The 17,077-nt window shown below is 32.7% G+C and overlaps 1 protein-coding gene and 1 pseudogene across 6 annotated transcripts in view; one reads left to right on the forward strand and one right to left on the reverse strand.

The window, feature by feature from the left end:
• Hace1 (HECT domain and ankyrin repeat containing E3 ubiquitin protein ligase 1) overlaps positions 1-17,077 on the forward strand; it is a 102,173-nt gene that overhangs the window by 71,654 nt on the left and 13,442 nt on the right. For all 6 annotated transcript variants that reach the window (XM_010607185.2, XM_010607186.2, XM_010607187.2 and 3 more), the window contains 6 exons: positions 46-157; positions 253-350; positions 530-617; positions 2,707-2,856; positions 3,338-3,534; positions 12,420-12,551. In XM_010607185.2, the coding sequence (XP_010605487.1) occupies positions 46-157; positions 253-350; positions 530-617; positions 2,707-2,856; positions 3,338-3,534; positions 12,420-12,551 (777 nt within the window). The remainder of the gene's footprint in view (positions 1-45; positions 158-252; positions 351-529; positions 618-2,706; positions 2,857-3,337; positions 3,535-12,419; positions 12,552-17,077) is intronic.
• Positions 6,207-10,817, reverse strand: LOC109117504 (annotated as a pseudogene).

The following is a 17,077-nucleotide window of genomic DNA, read 5'->3' on the forward strand; positions in this document are numbered from 1 at the left end:
GCTTATTTTTTTTTCTGTTTTTTTTTTTTTTTTTTTTTTGGGTAGCCATTCAAAGATCGTTGCGAATGGTTCTATGAACATTTGCATTCAGGACAACCTGATTCAGACATGGTACACAGGCCAGTGAATGAAAATGATATTCTGTTGGTTCACAGAGGTATGTTTAGCAAAGAAACTAGGATATATAAAAGGTATGAAGTACTTGTTATTGTAAAGTTTAATATGTAAAATTAACCAGTACTACATATTTAGATTCTATTTTTAGGAGTAGCTGTGAAGTTGTATCAAAAGCAAATTGTGCAAAGTTAAAGCAAGGAATTGCTGTACGGTTCCATGGAGAAGAAGGCATGGTAGGTATAAAAATAAGTGATGTAGAAATCACTATATATAAACAATGGAAACATATTTGATTAATATTTAATATTCAATTAATGAGAGGAAATTTAGTATGATTTTAATTTTGTTATTAGTTGGAAAAAATTTCCCATTGTATTGGTATTGATGATAAATTTTATTTTCTTGAATTCAGGGTCAAGGTGTTGTGCGGGAGTGGTTCGATATTCTGTCTAATGAGATAGTCAATCCTGATTATGCATTGTTTACCCAGTCAGCTGATGGTAAGTTGAATGGTCTGTACTTTTTCTGTGACTTTTCATGTTTTTCAAACTACTTCATTATCATTTATCTTTCACCCCACAATCATCCTGTTAACCAGATGGGGAGTTAACATGTTATAGAAGAGAAAACTGAAATTCAGAGTTTTTGTCTGCATTTACACAGCTGATGAATGGTAGAATTATAAATGGAACAACTCAGTCTAATATTCCATTTTTTTTTTAAGAGTAGGAAAAAGTTATTGAGGGAAAGAAAGCTTCTGTCTGAGGCAGCAGGGGGACCAGATAGTGGGCTGCCCCTCAGTCTGATATTCTTTCCTGTAAACAGGTGGTTTTTAAATGTTTGTTTCAAAGTCTAATGCTGGCCATGAAGACATTCTTATCAACCCTTTGAAATTTATTCACTTTAAGCATTGTCCTTTAGTCTCCTTTTTCTGTTGTTGTTGAGTAATATTTTCTTTTATAAAATAGTGTTGCTAGTAAATGGACTTAAAAAAATTTGGTAACCCCATTTGAGTTTCCAAGTCTTAAAAGCTACAGTTGAACAGTTCTTTTTGTGGAAAACAGTGTTTGCGATCTATAGACTTGTAATTTGTTCTTGTAGATGATATGTGAATAATTACCACCTCATTTTTCTGAGGTATATTTGAGAGATTTTTGAATTAATACTTCCGTTTAAAGTGATGGTTGGATTTCACTTTCAGATGTTTTGAACAGTTGCCTGCTTTTCCTGAAAATATTTACTTTCCTTAGACATATTTTCTTTCCCCCGTAGCTTTTTAAAAATGGTACTGGGGCTTGAACCCATGGCTCATACTTACCTAGCAGGCACTCCGCCACTGAGATACATTGCTAGGCCCTTTTCCCTAGTGTTTACATTCTTTTATAGGAAAAGAATACCTTACCTTTATTTTTCCTTGAATCTATTTCATTAGATTTACCCGTTTTTCTTTCTTGTAGCCTCAGTATATAGCATAAGTTCATTATATATTTGTAGAATAAATGAGTAAATTTATAATCCAAGTTACTGATTATCACAGAAAAAGGAAGGAGAGTTCAACTTGAGATGTTAACATTAAGTTTTTCTATTGCACTGGATTGTAGTAAAATATATGACATAAAATTGACATTTGTAAATGTTTAAAAGAGTATACTATGGTGGTATTAAGTACAGTACATACAGTATACTAGGCAACCATCACCACTAATTTCACAACTTTTTCATCAGCTAAAGAAGAAACTGTTAGGTAGTAATTCTTCATTTAACATTCTTCTAACCTCAAATTACTAATCTACCTTGAATATATAAAAAATATTGCCTATTCTAGATACTTTGTAGAAGTAGAATCATAGTTCATGGCATTAGGTTTTAACAGTAATCATTAACTGTTAACCCTTGCCTTTTTTACTTTTACCTCAGTAACAATTTTTACCACTTAATTATTTGTCATATGGAAGAATTGATTTGTAGACTTAGGTAGTTTTCTTATCATTGTTAATAGGTATCAAGTTCAGTGATGAAGTCTATTAATGACAGTTGCACATTTGAAATTTTTAGTTTTCCTTAGAGTGTCCTATTACTTAATAAACAAAATCTAAGGAATACCTACTATAGGCATATATAGATGAATGAGACAATATTTACCTTAATATATAGCTTTGTAGTTACTTTACATGCTTAGGAAAGTGTGTGTGTGTGTGTGTGTGTGTGTGTGTGTGTGTGTGTGTGTGTGTGTGTGTGTGTGTGTCTGTGTGTGTGTAGGTATGTATGTGTGTTTATTAGTTATATTTACTATATTTTTCCAGGGTTTCTCTGACATTCTTCCAACTATTTTTAGTCAAAAGTATTGTACAGTTTTCTGTCTGCACACTGACTTTTCTCTAATAAGTATATGTGGATTACAGGTTATCTTCTGTCTCTCCTATTTCTACTGCCTGTTTGTGTATTCCACAAAGAATATTCCTCTGGCAGCTTCTATAATGAACCTTAGCTTTGCTAAAATTGTATGTGAATTAATTTATGTATACTGAAATTATCCATCTTCTTCGTGTGGATTTTTAAGAATAAACTATTTTGTACTTATTTTAATAGGAACAACTTTCCAGCCCAATAGCAACTCCTATGTAAATCCTGATCACTTGAACTATTTCCGATTTGCTGGACAAATCTTGGGATTAGCCTTGAACCATAGGCAGCTGGTCAATATTTATTTCACACGATCATTCTACAAGCACATTCTTGGTATGGTTCTCTCATTATTTTCATAGACACCTATTTACGTAGTCTTTTTTACAGCTTTTAAGGGAAAACTAAGTAGATTAGCAGTGGCATTCTGGATGAAATTATTTTTGTTTGGAGACCATCTATGTTTCTAAGCTATTTGAGGACTAGAGGGAGAAAAAAAATGACCTACTTAAAAAAACTTCTGTCCCAAAGTTCTGTTTTCCATTTTAGTGTATATGTTTAGGCAAATAATACATTTTAATATGGGTATACTTAAGGTAATTGGCACTTCTGAAGTTTATAGAAGCTCCCTTAATAGCTGTGAAGATGTGGAAGAAATGTAGGCTTAATTTAATAAGCTTCCAAATTTAGGAACATGGTGTGAACTGGATTATGTTTTGCAGTTTTCCAGAGTTTCTGTAGAGGGCAGTCTTTTACCATTAAACAGACAAAGGCAGTGGCTTTTAGTGCATAACTGCTATGTTTTTGCATCTTTTAGGTATTCCTGTAAATTATCAAGATGTGGCATCAATTGATCCAGAATATGCCAAAAATTTGCAATGGATTTTAGATAACGATATTAGTGATCTGGGTCTAGAACTAACTTTTTCTGTTGAAACTGATGTGTTTGGAGCAATGGAAGAGGTTCCTTTGAAACCTGGAGGTGGAAGTATTCTTGTGACACAAAGTAACAAAGTGAGTACTTGAATTTTCACCTTAGCCATTGTTTTTAGCTTGGCCCCCCTGAAATAACAAAACTACCAAATACCAAATTTTGATTTAGAAAATATTTCAATATTGTACTGGTTCTGCTGAGATAGTTTCTAAAGTAACATTGATATTCAGTTGATTGTATAAATTGGGCATTTGCATTTTGAAAAACTTGATTACAAATAAGTTTAATCCAGATAATATTTGCAGCAATCACTATTTCATGTTTTAAGTGTAATATTAAAGTGTTCTAGTAGGGAAAAGAAATCCCAATGTTTAAGCTTTGTGTACATGCTTTTGGGTTCTCATATATCAGTCAGATCTCTTGGCTTTTTACTTTATCTACTCTATGCATATTATTATAGTCTTGGTACCTGTATTTATTTTCAATTTTCCTGATGAAAATCATAATGTGTCTTTATCATACAGTTTTATTTTGGTATATTTTGAAGGATCTCTAGATTTAGAAAATCTAGTTTGGAATTCCATGTCTATTACTTACTGTTCTTTCTTTAGTTGCATTGTAATTTCAAGACAGCTTCATAATCAACTAACTATGAAAGTCTATTAAAACATTTTGTAGACTATAGATTTAGTAGAACAGGGATTATTATTATTAGTATTATTGTTTTTTTGGTACCGGGGGATTGAACTTGGATCCTTGTGCTTGCAAGGCAGGCCACCGAACTACTGAGCTAAATCCCCGGCTTCTTCTTTTTTTTTTTTAACCAGGGATTATTTTTAAAAGGATCAAAAGACTTGATCATGTTAGTGTGTGTGTGTTAGTGTGTGTGTGTGTGTGTGTGTGTGTGTGTGTGTGTGTGTATGTGTATGTATACATATGTGTGTGCTTTCAGTTCTGGGGATCAAGCTACAGCCTTAGGTGTACCGGACACGTACTCTACCATTGATCTACACCACCATTGCAAGACTTAATTGCCTCTGAACAGATCTTTGAGCATCAATTTTCTATTCTGTAAAATTGGGATAAAAATACCTCCCATATGAAAGTGTTATTAACATTTTATAAAATGAAAAACTGTAAAAGTTACTTTTAGATAGTATTCTGTAAAAATAGGTTTATATGTAGGTTTCACATATATAATGGGAATTGGAAACCTATTGAAATACATAAGTTTACATTTTGAAACATATGTACTACATATATATAAAAAATGAAGTTCAGTTATTGGAAATAAGAGCTGAGCATTACTCATCTATACCTAGAAGGTTTTTAGCTGGCTCTTTGATTTTGTGCATAAGGACACTGAAGCCAAAGTGTTAATGGCAAAACAGTGGTGCCGAAGCTCAGGTGTTCTGACTTTAAGTCACATGTTCTTCATACTGAATGCAAAATTAACCACATTAGGGAAGAACTTAGCTTGATTTTTAATATAATGAACCATGTTAAGTTGTAGAAGATGGAAATAGTAAGATGCTTAAATTAATTTTTAAATCTTGTTTGAGTGTAATGGTAAAATATTTTTAAAATCTTTAATTGCTAAATTGTTCATCTTGCAATACATTTATTTTATTTTGCAGGAGGACTTACCCTCAGTTAAGAGTAATGAAGTTATAGAATCTTTATTAAACAAGTGATTGCTTTTCGAGAAAACCATAAACATGACCCTTATATGTAAATACTATATATTATAAGTAGATTTGTCACTCCTTTTAAGTATATTTAATATAACAAAGCAGAACAATTCTTTGGCAAGTCTGTGATATATAGCTATATTTATATTTGTATATCCTACCAATCCCCTCCCACTATGACATGAATTTTGTTTAGATTTTTAGAAACACTTACTTTAGTAGGTCTTTTGCATTTGTGATTGCTATTGAGATCTGGAAAGAATGAAGTAATAAATAATTATAAATAAGATGCTCACATTGAAGTTGTACCCTTTATTGTGAATCTTGTCTTAGGCCAGAATTTTATGGTAATATTAAAAAGCTTGAAATGTTTTTCAAAGTGGAATATATTTTTGTATAACTGGTTGCTTGCAGGCAAATTTTAATGATTAGGCTTGATTATAGCAGGTGTCAATCATTAATATGTAAATTTTCAACTTTTATTTTTCTGATAAAAACATTTCTCACAATTAGTTGAGCCTTTTGAATTCTAACATTACCAGTCAAAGCCAAGTATAATTGTGCTATTACATTGTTGTTTAAATTTTTTTAATGCCTCATTTACTTTATTTGAATACATCTTGAAAGTAGTAAATTTACATATCAAATGAAATAATAAGCTTTTAATAAAAGTACAAAAGTAAAAAGGTTTTAGAAGTTTCATTGAATAGAATTTGTATGCAATCATAGCTTTCCTGATATTGAAAATATGGAGTCTTAATGTCAAGAGAAATTTTTAAATCTTTTGTTTTTAGTTACATTCTTATTGCAACTCAGTGTATTATAAAATGCTTTGAAATATCTAATCCCTTTTTTAAAAAATGGAACTTAACATAAAAATAATCAAATACCATTAGAATGTTGAAATGTAATACTTTTTAAACCTTAATTTTTGGTCAGCATAAATTTCCTTTATATTTGCATTTATGGTAGGATTTTGTTTTGAGGTTTAACTAATCAGGGGAGTATAAAGTTTTTAAGTCATTTAAGATGAGAATAGACATGTGGAAATTAACTTAAAGTTAATTTTCTTTTTCTGTAAAGCCTACCTCTTCATCATCTTCTGTATGTTGATCCTTTCTTAATTGACAGGCAGATATACCTGTCCTGTTCCAGACATATCCTTAGCTGACAGTGCTCGCTGAAGAGGAGACTTTGAATTTGCTTTTGCAATATCTAAATGAGATGGATAATCTAGTGGATACAGAGAATTTCGGGAAATCTCTAAATCTTCATCCTCATCAGTATTTTATATATTTTGGTAGGCAGCAGTGTAGACCTCTAAAACTTTGCCATGAAATAACATTTCAATTGTGATAAATTCTGAAAATACATTCTTGATATCCTTTATTTTTTGCTTTTCAAAATTGTCAATAGTTTCCTCTAGATGATGAGTTGTTTGGGTAACATCTGTTGAAGCTATGTGTAATTCAGCTTCTGCCTGTGAAATTACATGTAGATCAGATGGGTTTCGTTGATGAGTTCTGAGTTAACTGCTTAGCTTCTCTGTTCCTTGCTGCTTTGAGATCATCCCATTTCAATTTTACAATTGCTCCATAAGCTTTGAAAGGTTCAATAACTCTGGCTTCCAGTCTTCCAACCTCTGTTTGTTGATAATCCTGAAGTTTGGCAAACTCATCAGCGAAATTTTTCAGGCCTTACTTTAAATTTGGGGTCTCTGTAGAGGCATACATGTTAATTTCACTCACCAGGAGGTCTGCTTTGTCTCTCAGTCTGGCAGTTTTCTTCTGCACATAAGCAGCAAAGATTTGGCACAGCTCCCCAGTATGGTTCTCCACATTTGTGACAGCATCTTGCAGTTGTCTGGTTTGAGCGTCCCAAACCTCTGGTCTCCAGCCTTCCAGGTAGCTGTGAGCAGAGCAGAAAAAGCCAGTCGGCCAGAACCAGGAACAAGATGTGAACCCGAAGGTGAACCGGGTCCGGGCTCAGCTCCATCTACTGGCATGCTTGTCTGTGTGCTTCTCGAAGCCGAATCCCAGATTTTCCTTGAACACCCATGTCCTTTAGCACCCCTTGGAATATTTGAGAGCTGCTTTTCCGAGCAAACCAGGTCAACATTCAAGTTTTATCGATCTCATTCAGGCAGCCTAGGTGCCTTTTGCCTGGAATATACTGTTGATTTTATTCTGTCTCCTTGAGTTCTTTCAGGTAAAGGAAAAAAATCTGTTGTTTAAATGTTTAATGATCATTTAATGCGCAACCTGATTCATTTAAAACTTTAGAAATATACCACATTTTTACAGGTCTCTTGACTTAAAATTGTATTCAGTTTATAAAATGTTAATTTTAAAATTTCAAACTTTTTCTTAGAAATATCATTATTCTTTTCTCATACATTCTACCATGAATTTGTCTGTGACTTTGGACTAGCCAATTATTTATTTTAAGTATAAAGTTGAAGTTGTTAGGTCTAATTAAGCTTTATAATTTTAAACATAATTGAAACTTAAATGAGTTAAGAAACTTGTTAGAATGAGAAGGTCTGTGTAAGCTGATTTCCACACAGTGGTGTCATTCATTCCTAATAGCCTTTGTTAAATATTGAGTGAAACCAAACAGATGAAAATAATATAACCTTTTATTTTATATGCAGCATATTAAGTAAATACAAGTAATACAAGCAGAACATAAATTCACATTTGAAATATAAAATGACCTTTTAAATTTAATTTTTGTATTTGTTACTGATTTGTTTTAAAATCTAGGAAAAATAATCATAGTGTCATTTTTGAAAATGACTGAATTACTAGGAGCTAAAAATTTAGCATTTAAATAGATTTTTATCTTTTTAAGAAGTTTTTATTTCACAATTCCCGACTAAAAGCTATAATCCTAGGGCCACAAATTCTTGAGTTACATATGACCCATTTTTCCCTTCCATGATCTTCAGTTGCAACTCTTAGAATTGAGTGGTAAGCTGCGTTGGTTTAAATGTAAGCATTGCTTTTGCAACATCAGTCATAAGATTCATCCAGATGAGAAAGAATGAGAATGGACTGGGGCTGGAGGGAATGGAGGAGGAAGCATGGCAATTAAATTAGTGAGAAGTGAAAAGTGTTCATGTAGAATCAAGGAAGGGGTAAGCTGTTGTTATGGTGTTATAAGAAGGCACAGAGATAGCACAGAACATGACACAATTAGAGAACTACAAGTAGATGTGAGCTGTGGAGCATGGCATAGATTGCAAAATAAGTGAGTGAGAGAAGATAAGGTGAAGGAACATACACAGAAACCAGATTCTTAGACTTTGCATCCACAATACGGAATTTGAAAATTATTTTGATGGCTCTGGGATAATTCCATATATTAAAGAGGGGAGTGATATGATTAAGTTTATTTTCTTTCTTTTCCTCTTTAAAAAACTCTACTTGAGACATGCCAAGTAGATTGAAATAGGGAACTTTTTTTTTGAGTCAGGGCAACTGATAGGAGGCTGTGGCAGTGATACAGGAGAGTGTATGTGATGAGTTTTATAAGGCAGTGGCAGTGAAACTAGAGACCTTGGGATTGCTTTTGAGCTTTTGAGGATGTAGAATTTATAGAACTTGGTAATTGGGAATATGAGAAAGAGGAGGGAGTAAAAGGTCACTGCCACTTTTATGGATATGGCCCTCAAATGACTAGTAGTATTGCCATCTTCCTTTCATTTATCTCGTTACCTATCAATTCTATTTTGTAGTGATAATAACAGATGCTACGTATGGATTAGCTTTTGTGTGTTTTATGTATTTGATCTGTTCTTTGAGATTTTTCTGATTTACAGCTTTTTGGTATGGTTGCTTCTCTATTCAGTATGGAAATAGTTTTAATATTAGAGTCTGTCATGTATGTATGAACATACCCTTTCATATAATTTATTCTATAATGTCTTCTATGTTAATCCTCAAAATATTCAAGCAAAACTCAAGTAGAAACAGCTATGACACTTCTAGGATGTGTTTTCTGTAGGAGGTAGAAGATCTCTTGCCTCCACTTTATCAGCTGTTTGTTTTTAGATTTTAATTTTTTGATTTTAAATGTGGCAAATTATGGTTTTTATATACTGTATTTTACAAAGTGATACTGTGACTTATGATTATATTAGATTAAGTCAAACTAATTATGTAGCCATTATTTAAAGCTAATTCTATTGACATCATTTTTGTAGTCAGAATATATCAGTTCTTTTAATACTTTCGAGCAAAGAGAGATTTTAGATTTGATTTATATTTAATGTTTAATTGTTCCACTCTTTCATGCCAGTGTCTTGTGCTGGTTAACATCTGTGTATCTGTACTGTTTTCTTAAAGCGTATGTGATAACTTTGATATAATTATGCAAAACTCTAAAGTCATTTAGGTGCCTTTATCAGTAATAGAAATGTGGCCACTGTATTTCTTACAGAATGAATAATTAGTGTGTAGTAAGTAGTAGTAGTAGTAGAGGTTCATAGTAATAATTGTATTGTCAAGATAATGTTAATTTGTGTTATTTTATTTGAAGGTGTACTTTTGAAGAGATGGGAGAATTTAATAAGCAGTTTTAGATTTTATAAAAGTTATTATTTGTTTTCCTGATACTGGGGATTGAACTCGGGACCTTGTGCTTGCAAGGCAGGTGGTAGAACCACTGAGCAAAATTCCCAGCCCTTAGATTTTTAAAAAATTAAACATGGTTACCTTAAACTATCTGGAAAATTCCCATTTTACTGAACAACTCAGAGGAGTTTTTGATAGCTCTCATTATTTTACTGAAAAATACTTTAGACCAAGATTTACTAACACTTAAATAACTTAGTATGAAGATTGACTGAATGAGCTAATTTTCATGAATTGATATTCAAGAACTACAGTATATCTGGGGTTCTTAAATTTATGTAAAGCAATTAGTATCATAAGAAATCAATGAAAAAATGTGAGGAAATATTAGTGCATTGGTTATTTCAAAAAATAAAATGTATGATAAAATATGTACTATTTTTTTTCTCTCATTGAGTTTATTGGTACATTGTAGGTATGCAGTACAGTTACATTCATCATTGGGATCTTGTACCTTTACATGACGCGTCTTGATTCTTATCGTTTCCCTTTATCCTTGCCCTCTCTTTACCCCTTCCTCCCCCTCCCCCTTTACAAACACTTCATTTCCATTTTTTCATTTTCTCATTTTTTTTCTTTTTCCTTATTACCTTTCCCCTACCCTTCCCACTTTCCCTACACCTTTAGCCCCTTTCTTCCTACTTCTCATTGTCAATTATACCATTAGGATCTTATGTACTATTATAGTTTGTTCACACCAGAGAAACTATTCGGTATTTACACATGTGTGACTTATTTGCCCATCAGTTGGATACTGTATAAAGAAGATGTGGTTTTCTGTAAAATGTAATGCTACTCAGCCATAAAGAATGAGAAATTAGATTCATTCATAGGAAAATGGATACATATTGAAAATATGTACTATTTTGATGCAGAATGCAATTAAAATAGGTTAAGTTGAACAGCTAATAAATCTTATTTTTCATTCTTCATAATTTTTAATGCCAAATGATTATTAAATAGTTAAGGATTATAAAACCAAGACCTGTTGGGAAAAAGTCATTCTTGTTCAAGGAAATAACGTACGTGTGTCATTAATGAATAAATGGGACAGAAAAACTTTAAGGTGTCCAGTGTGGTTTTAGTTAAAATGGACATACACTAAAAAATAATCCTGTTCTAGTGCTGAAATTACTGCTCTCATCACATGTGTGTTACATTTTTAGGGGTTGAACTCTGGAAACTTAGCAGATGTTCCTGTTTGATTGTTGGGTACATATTTCTGTCTCCTCTAAATATGAATATTACTGGTAATAACTGATTAATTCCTGTATAGTGGAGAAAAACCTTTGGATGGAGTGAAGTGGGATTTGGATTTTGGAATAGACTGAAAAGCAGGGATGCTAGCTTTTCTTGGGCCAAATTATGTAAGTTTTGGGAAATCTACTGTGAGGGAATCTATTCTGGCCCTTCTGTAGCTGTAGTAGATATGGAGAATTTATAGGTAGCAGTCTTGTATAACTTCCTGGCTCTGTGCCTTTTAAATTTATTTTTCTTTGAATAAAGCATCAGATTAGTACCAAAACATATAGGAAAAAGTCTGAAAGAGGCCTTTTTCTCTTTGTGAGTATTCATTCCTGGTTGGTGAAAACTATATTTGATATATATATATCAATCATTGCTTTTAGCTCACAAAGTTTCATTTAGAGGTAATTGATGTCTTGTAGAAATTGTGCACATATATACATATGTATGATAATCTGTTCCAAAATACATTTTTATTACCAATTAAATTTTAAATGAATTTATTCTTTATGACAATAATGTGTTTTACAATAAAATATTTGAAAATATCTCCTTAACTCAGAATTGAATTAGCTGTGGTACAGTGAGCCATTTTATCAAATTTAAAGCATATTAAGGGATTTTGATGAATGTATATGTTCATTTTATCCTGTATTTGTTAAATACTTATAAAAGCACTACTTTTTAGGAGCTGAAGTTATATACTATTGGTAAATAAAACAGATCTGCTGCTAGCAGAGTGGTTATACTCTAATGAAATATTTCAGTCGCATAGACTTGGAGGGATAAAGACACTGAATAAAGCTTATGGAATATTCAGAAGGCCAAGAAAGCCAGAATTGGGTTGCCAGCTAGGGAAAGAGTAGGTGGCAAATATAATTAGCAAGTAAGGCACGGGCTAGCTTCCTTAAGACTTTAAAGACTAGAAAAGATATTTGGATTTTATTTTCAGTGTCACGGGAAGTGAATCCAGGGTTCTGGGCAGTAGTTTTAAAATTCACTCTGAGGTGCGAAACAGCAGCAGTATAGGGGGAAATGGGAATGGACACTAGACGTTACAGTAATGCAACTGAGAGATGGTGATGGCTTAGAAAGAGTGCTAGAATTGGAGGTAATAAGACAGTATCTGTAATTAGACAGTATGAGAGTCTTTGTTTTTAACAGCAGATGTGATAGTAACCACTGATTCAGGACAAGAGAAAAGTTACAGGTTATTGATTGCTAGGATTTTAGCTCAAATGGCTTAGTGAATCACCATTTACTGGTTTGCAATAATAAGACTATTGGTACCAAAATAGCTCTAAGCCTTTACCTTTTAAATGAAAAATGATTGTTATTAGCACAGTCTATGTGGAATTTTAAAAAATCATCACAAAAACTTCTTTTTTGTAGGCGGAGTATGTCCAGCTTGTTACTGAACTTCGAATGACAAGAGCCATTCAGCCTCAGATCAATGCTTTCTTACAGGGCTTTCATATGTTCATTCCACCTTCTCTGATACAGCTTTTTGATGAATATGAGTTGGTAAGGAAAAACTAATTTTTTGTTGTCACTCTAGTAAAACTAGTTGATGTAATTCAGAAATAATTTTGGAGTATGATAGTGAATGGAATAATGTATAGTGAGACAGTATGGCTTAACCACTTGCCAGTCCAATTGTTTAAATACAGGATGACCAAAAATTGCATTTTTTTTCATTAATTTTATAAGATAATATAGCAGGAAATTTAAAAAAATGACAATTTAAGCCAGGGATATAACTCAGTGGTGACACTGCCTGCCTCCCAAGTGCAGCGTCCTGAGTTTGATCCCTGGTACGGCCCCCACCATGACAGTTTTTATCCAATTTATTCAATACAAGAATCGACTGGTTGAAATGACACCTGCCCAAGCAATGCTCGGAATAGTCATTATGTAAACAGACTGGGTGCCCAAGTGATGTTTGGGTGGGTAAACTTAAGTGGTTAATTTAATATTCAAATTCAGAGATTTTTAAAAATAAGATGTGGTTGCACTTCTTTTTGTTGCTGTTTTCTGAGATGGTCTTCTGTGTAGCTTAGGCTGGCCTTGGGATTACAGCATGCACTACTAACCTCTCAAGCTTAATAACCAGAGTAACAGTTACTTTATATGAAATGGGGTGAGGTGGTGATAAATACAGGATATATTTTGAATGCTTTCTATGTAGAAGATGGTGAAGGTGAATCAACCCATAAACAGTATTCTATGTTATTTCTGAATTTTTTGTTTGGCCACATAAAGGATGCTGATACTAACTTGTTCTTCCCAAAAGAAGAAGACTTTTTCTTGTATTTGTGTAATCTTCTCTAGCTTCTTATTTTACCATATGTGTGATTTTGTAATTCTCTGTTTCAAACTTATGTAGAGTCTGTTGTCTTTATAACCATCTACTTCCTGATGAATGTTTTTTTCTTTAATTCACCTGCCTTTTACTGTGATCTAACAGGATTCCTTATTTCAAATGATTTATGTCTGGGTTTTTCTTCATATTCTTTTTCCTTTTTAAAAAATAATAAATTATTTTCAAACTCTATAGTGTAGTTGTTTTCTTACTTTAAAAATTATAATTAGGAATAGTAAATTCCAGATCAGTGGAAAAGCACTCTTTGGTTTTTATTGTTTCATAAAATTCATTTTACCCTATGCCTTTTCATTTTACTGTATGAATAAGGTTGGTGATATATGCCTTCAATTTACATATATTAGTATTTCAATTTATCATAGTATGTCTTTGTATAAAAAAGTACATTTTGCTAATTTTGAAGTCTGTTGTGACTTTTACTAAATTTAAGTTATTGAGTGTCTTGATTTTAGTTGTAATATTAATGGCTTTATTTGCCATAGATTCATTTATTTTTAGGTAAGATTTATTATTTTTAGCACTCAAAATTGAAAGAATTATGAGCTGTTATTAGTTATGACTGCAATCGGACTTTTCCAGTACTGTGCTTGGATTAAATTAGCATTGTGAAGTTTAAGACAGAAAATTTTGTTATTTTCTGGACGTATGTGTAGTTATAACACAAACAGCTATAACAAAGATAATTAACAAAAAGTTGCCTGGCAGTTTACTGATACTGATAAGTTTATAAAGCATTTATTGATACATATATAAGGAAAAGATGTGCATAATAAATGTGTGGCCCATTGAGTTTCAACAAACTGAACATACCTGTGGAAACAGCCCCCAGATTAAGAAGTCTGGAGACCTGGGATTTAGCTCAGTGGTTTCGCCACCTGCTCACAAGCTCAAGGACCCAAGTTTGATCCCTGGTACCAAAAAAAAAGAAAAGAAAAGAAGCAGATCCTGGCACCCAAGGTGTCCTTGTGTTTCATTTCAGTCACTATTCCCCCTCAAGTGTAATCATTCTCTCGACTTCTTAAATCGTAGATAGCTTTACTTGTTTTTAAAATGTATTTCTAAGTGGGAAAAAGCTTAACTTGTTTGTGAGAACCATTTATTATATTGGATGCAGTTGTACTTTGCTCATTTTCATTGCTGTACAGTATTATGTCGGTTTTCTTTTGGGTTTTTTAAGTTCCAGGCTATTTCAAGTAGTGCTACTACAAACATGGTGGTGTGTATTGTCGGGGAGGACAGATGTCTGCATCTTGTTTTTTGTACATATGTTCACCTGGGAGTAGAATTGCTTTAGTAGATACAGATACTAGCAAATAGTTTTTTAAAGTTGTGTGTCTCTTTATAATTTCACGCACAAATATGAAGGGGGTTTGTATGTTCTACGTCCTCAGTTTTTTAATATTTCTTCCTTTTTCACTTTCACTGTTCTGGTGTGTAAATAGTCTTTTCTTGTAATACTAATTTGTCTTTTCCTGATGACTAATGAAGTCAAGTACCTTTTATGTGTATTGGCTATTTATATATCTATTTTCAAAATATCTGTTGTAAGTAATTTGTCTTTCAATTTTTTTTTGTTAATGGTTTATAGGATTCTTAGACATTATTATTGTGAATATATATTTTACTCTGCTTTCTTTCAGTGAAAAAAAATTTAGTTGAAACAGTACAGTTTATATATATATGCATACATATATATGTATGTATATATATATTTTTTAAATGATGGGTTTCTTTGTATCCTTTGTGTTTAAGAAAGTTTCTTACTCCACCGTACTAAAGGTATTTTCCTGTGTTATGTCTCTGCTAAGTTTTTAATTGTGCATTTTATATTAGAATTTAGATGAGGCTTCTTAGTTTGTCTTAGACTCTGGCTTTATATTGATCTGATTTGATGGTAATATCATTTGGGATAAGTAACATTGTAGTCATGCTTATGATTTTTGCAGTAATAATAATGTTGACAGTTGCCAACTACTTGGTATTTGCTAGGAATTATGTAAATATCAACATTAAAATCTTCACAGCAAACTTCTGAGGTAAGTAGAAGTGTTCACATGTCCCAGATCAGAAAACTAGATCAAAGAAAGGTTTGGAACTTGCTTAAGATGGTGGAATATGTGGTAGAGCTAGACTGTTAAGTCACGCTCTCTGACCACACAGCCCATTCTTTTCATTATTATTGCCAAATTAATTCTTGATGACACCAGTAATAAATAGTATAGAGCCTTTGTGTCTTTTCATGGGAAAAGGCTTAGCTACACTGAAAGGATCTTTTTACAGTTTTTTACAGACATTTCTCTTAAATTTGTACCTCAGTTAAGGGATTCAGGTTGAATTCTAGAGTTTTACGGAGAAGATAGCCCACAGTTCCAGTGTCCTGAACTAGAGGTGTATTTATCTCTTGTGGATAGAAAGCAGCCCTAAGTCAAGAGATAATTATCAGTTTAACAAAGTCACAGCAGTGTTATCATTAATACATGTATTATACTATTACAGTTGAGGGATTTCTATCAAATGTGTAAGGGACTGTCTCTTAATGTACTGCTCAAGAATTTATCCATAACAGTACCAGAATATAACAACATTGAGTCATATGAATGCTACGTAACTTAATGGCTATGAACATTGTATGACTCACATTATGATAGTTAGTGTGGGTTATATATATTAAACCTCATTCTAACAGTTATCTTGTTATATCTTAAAAATTCAGTTATTTTGTTTTTTCAAAATCAGTAAACAGTTGATTGGGGTTATAGTATTGTAATTATATGCACTTTTGTGAAATTTCCATTCCACCTATGTGTTCTTAGTCAATTTAATAATATTGGTCAGTTGTTAATAGTATAATAACGATTTTTCTCTTTGCAGAAAATTATAACAAATAAGTATGATATAAGGTTCGTCTATTTTTTTGAGAGATATAGCCTGTCATTTTTATTCATAATTATTTACAATAAAAGCATAACTAGTTTTGGGGGGGTATGGGAATCGAACTCAGGACCCTTTGCTTGCGAGGCAGGTGCAGTGCCTCTGACCTAAGTCCCTGGTCCTCACACTTAATGTTATTAAAAGCTTGCCTTCAGCCTAAAAGGGAAAAAGATAAATCTTATAAATTGCAAGAAACATGAAACTCATTCCCACTCTCTTTTGTTAGATCTGTATCAGGGTCCTACCAGGGAACAAGATTTCCTCAGGTGGTTAAATTAAAGAGCTTTAATACAGGGACAGTTAGAAGTAGTTGTAAAGAATAAAGAAGTTCTGGTGGGATGCCCGTAGACTGGCAACAACAGAAAGCCTTAATTGTGACTAGGACTAAAGATACAGATGGAAGAATTAATAAGGGTCTTGTGAGAGATTGAATTGCCAAGGAGGGTTCTTGGTAGTAGCTGTGGTTTAGGAGATAAGGCTGCTGCAGAGATGTGGTATTGAAACAAGACGGAACAGAAAATACCATCCCCTCTAACTCTGCCTGTGTTCCAGCTCAACCTGAAGCCAGCAAGCCAGGAAGCCAGTCTGTAGTGCAGAAGAGGTGGTAAATGTGTTTGGGAAGAGTGACTGGAATATCTTCATGCAGCACATATAAATATTTTCTAATACTGCTGTGAAAATAACTAAATCACAACTATACTAACAGTTCTAAAACTTTGTAGCCTTAGGACCCCTT

The sequence above is a fragment of the Fukomys damarensis genome, unplaced genomic scaffold (assembly GCF_012274545.1).
Source record: "Fukomys damarensis isolate Sample0158 unplaced genomic scaffold, DMR_v1.0_HiC HiC_scaffold_14, whole genome shotgun sequence".
Taxonomy (NCBI): domain Eukaryota; kingdom Metazoa; phylum Chordata; class Mammalia; order Rodentia; family Bathyergidae; genus Fukomys; species Fukomys damarensis.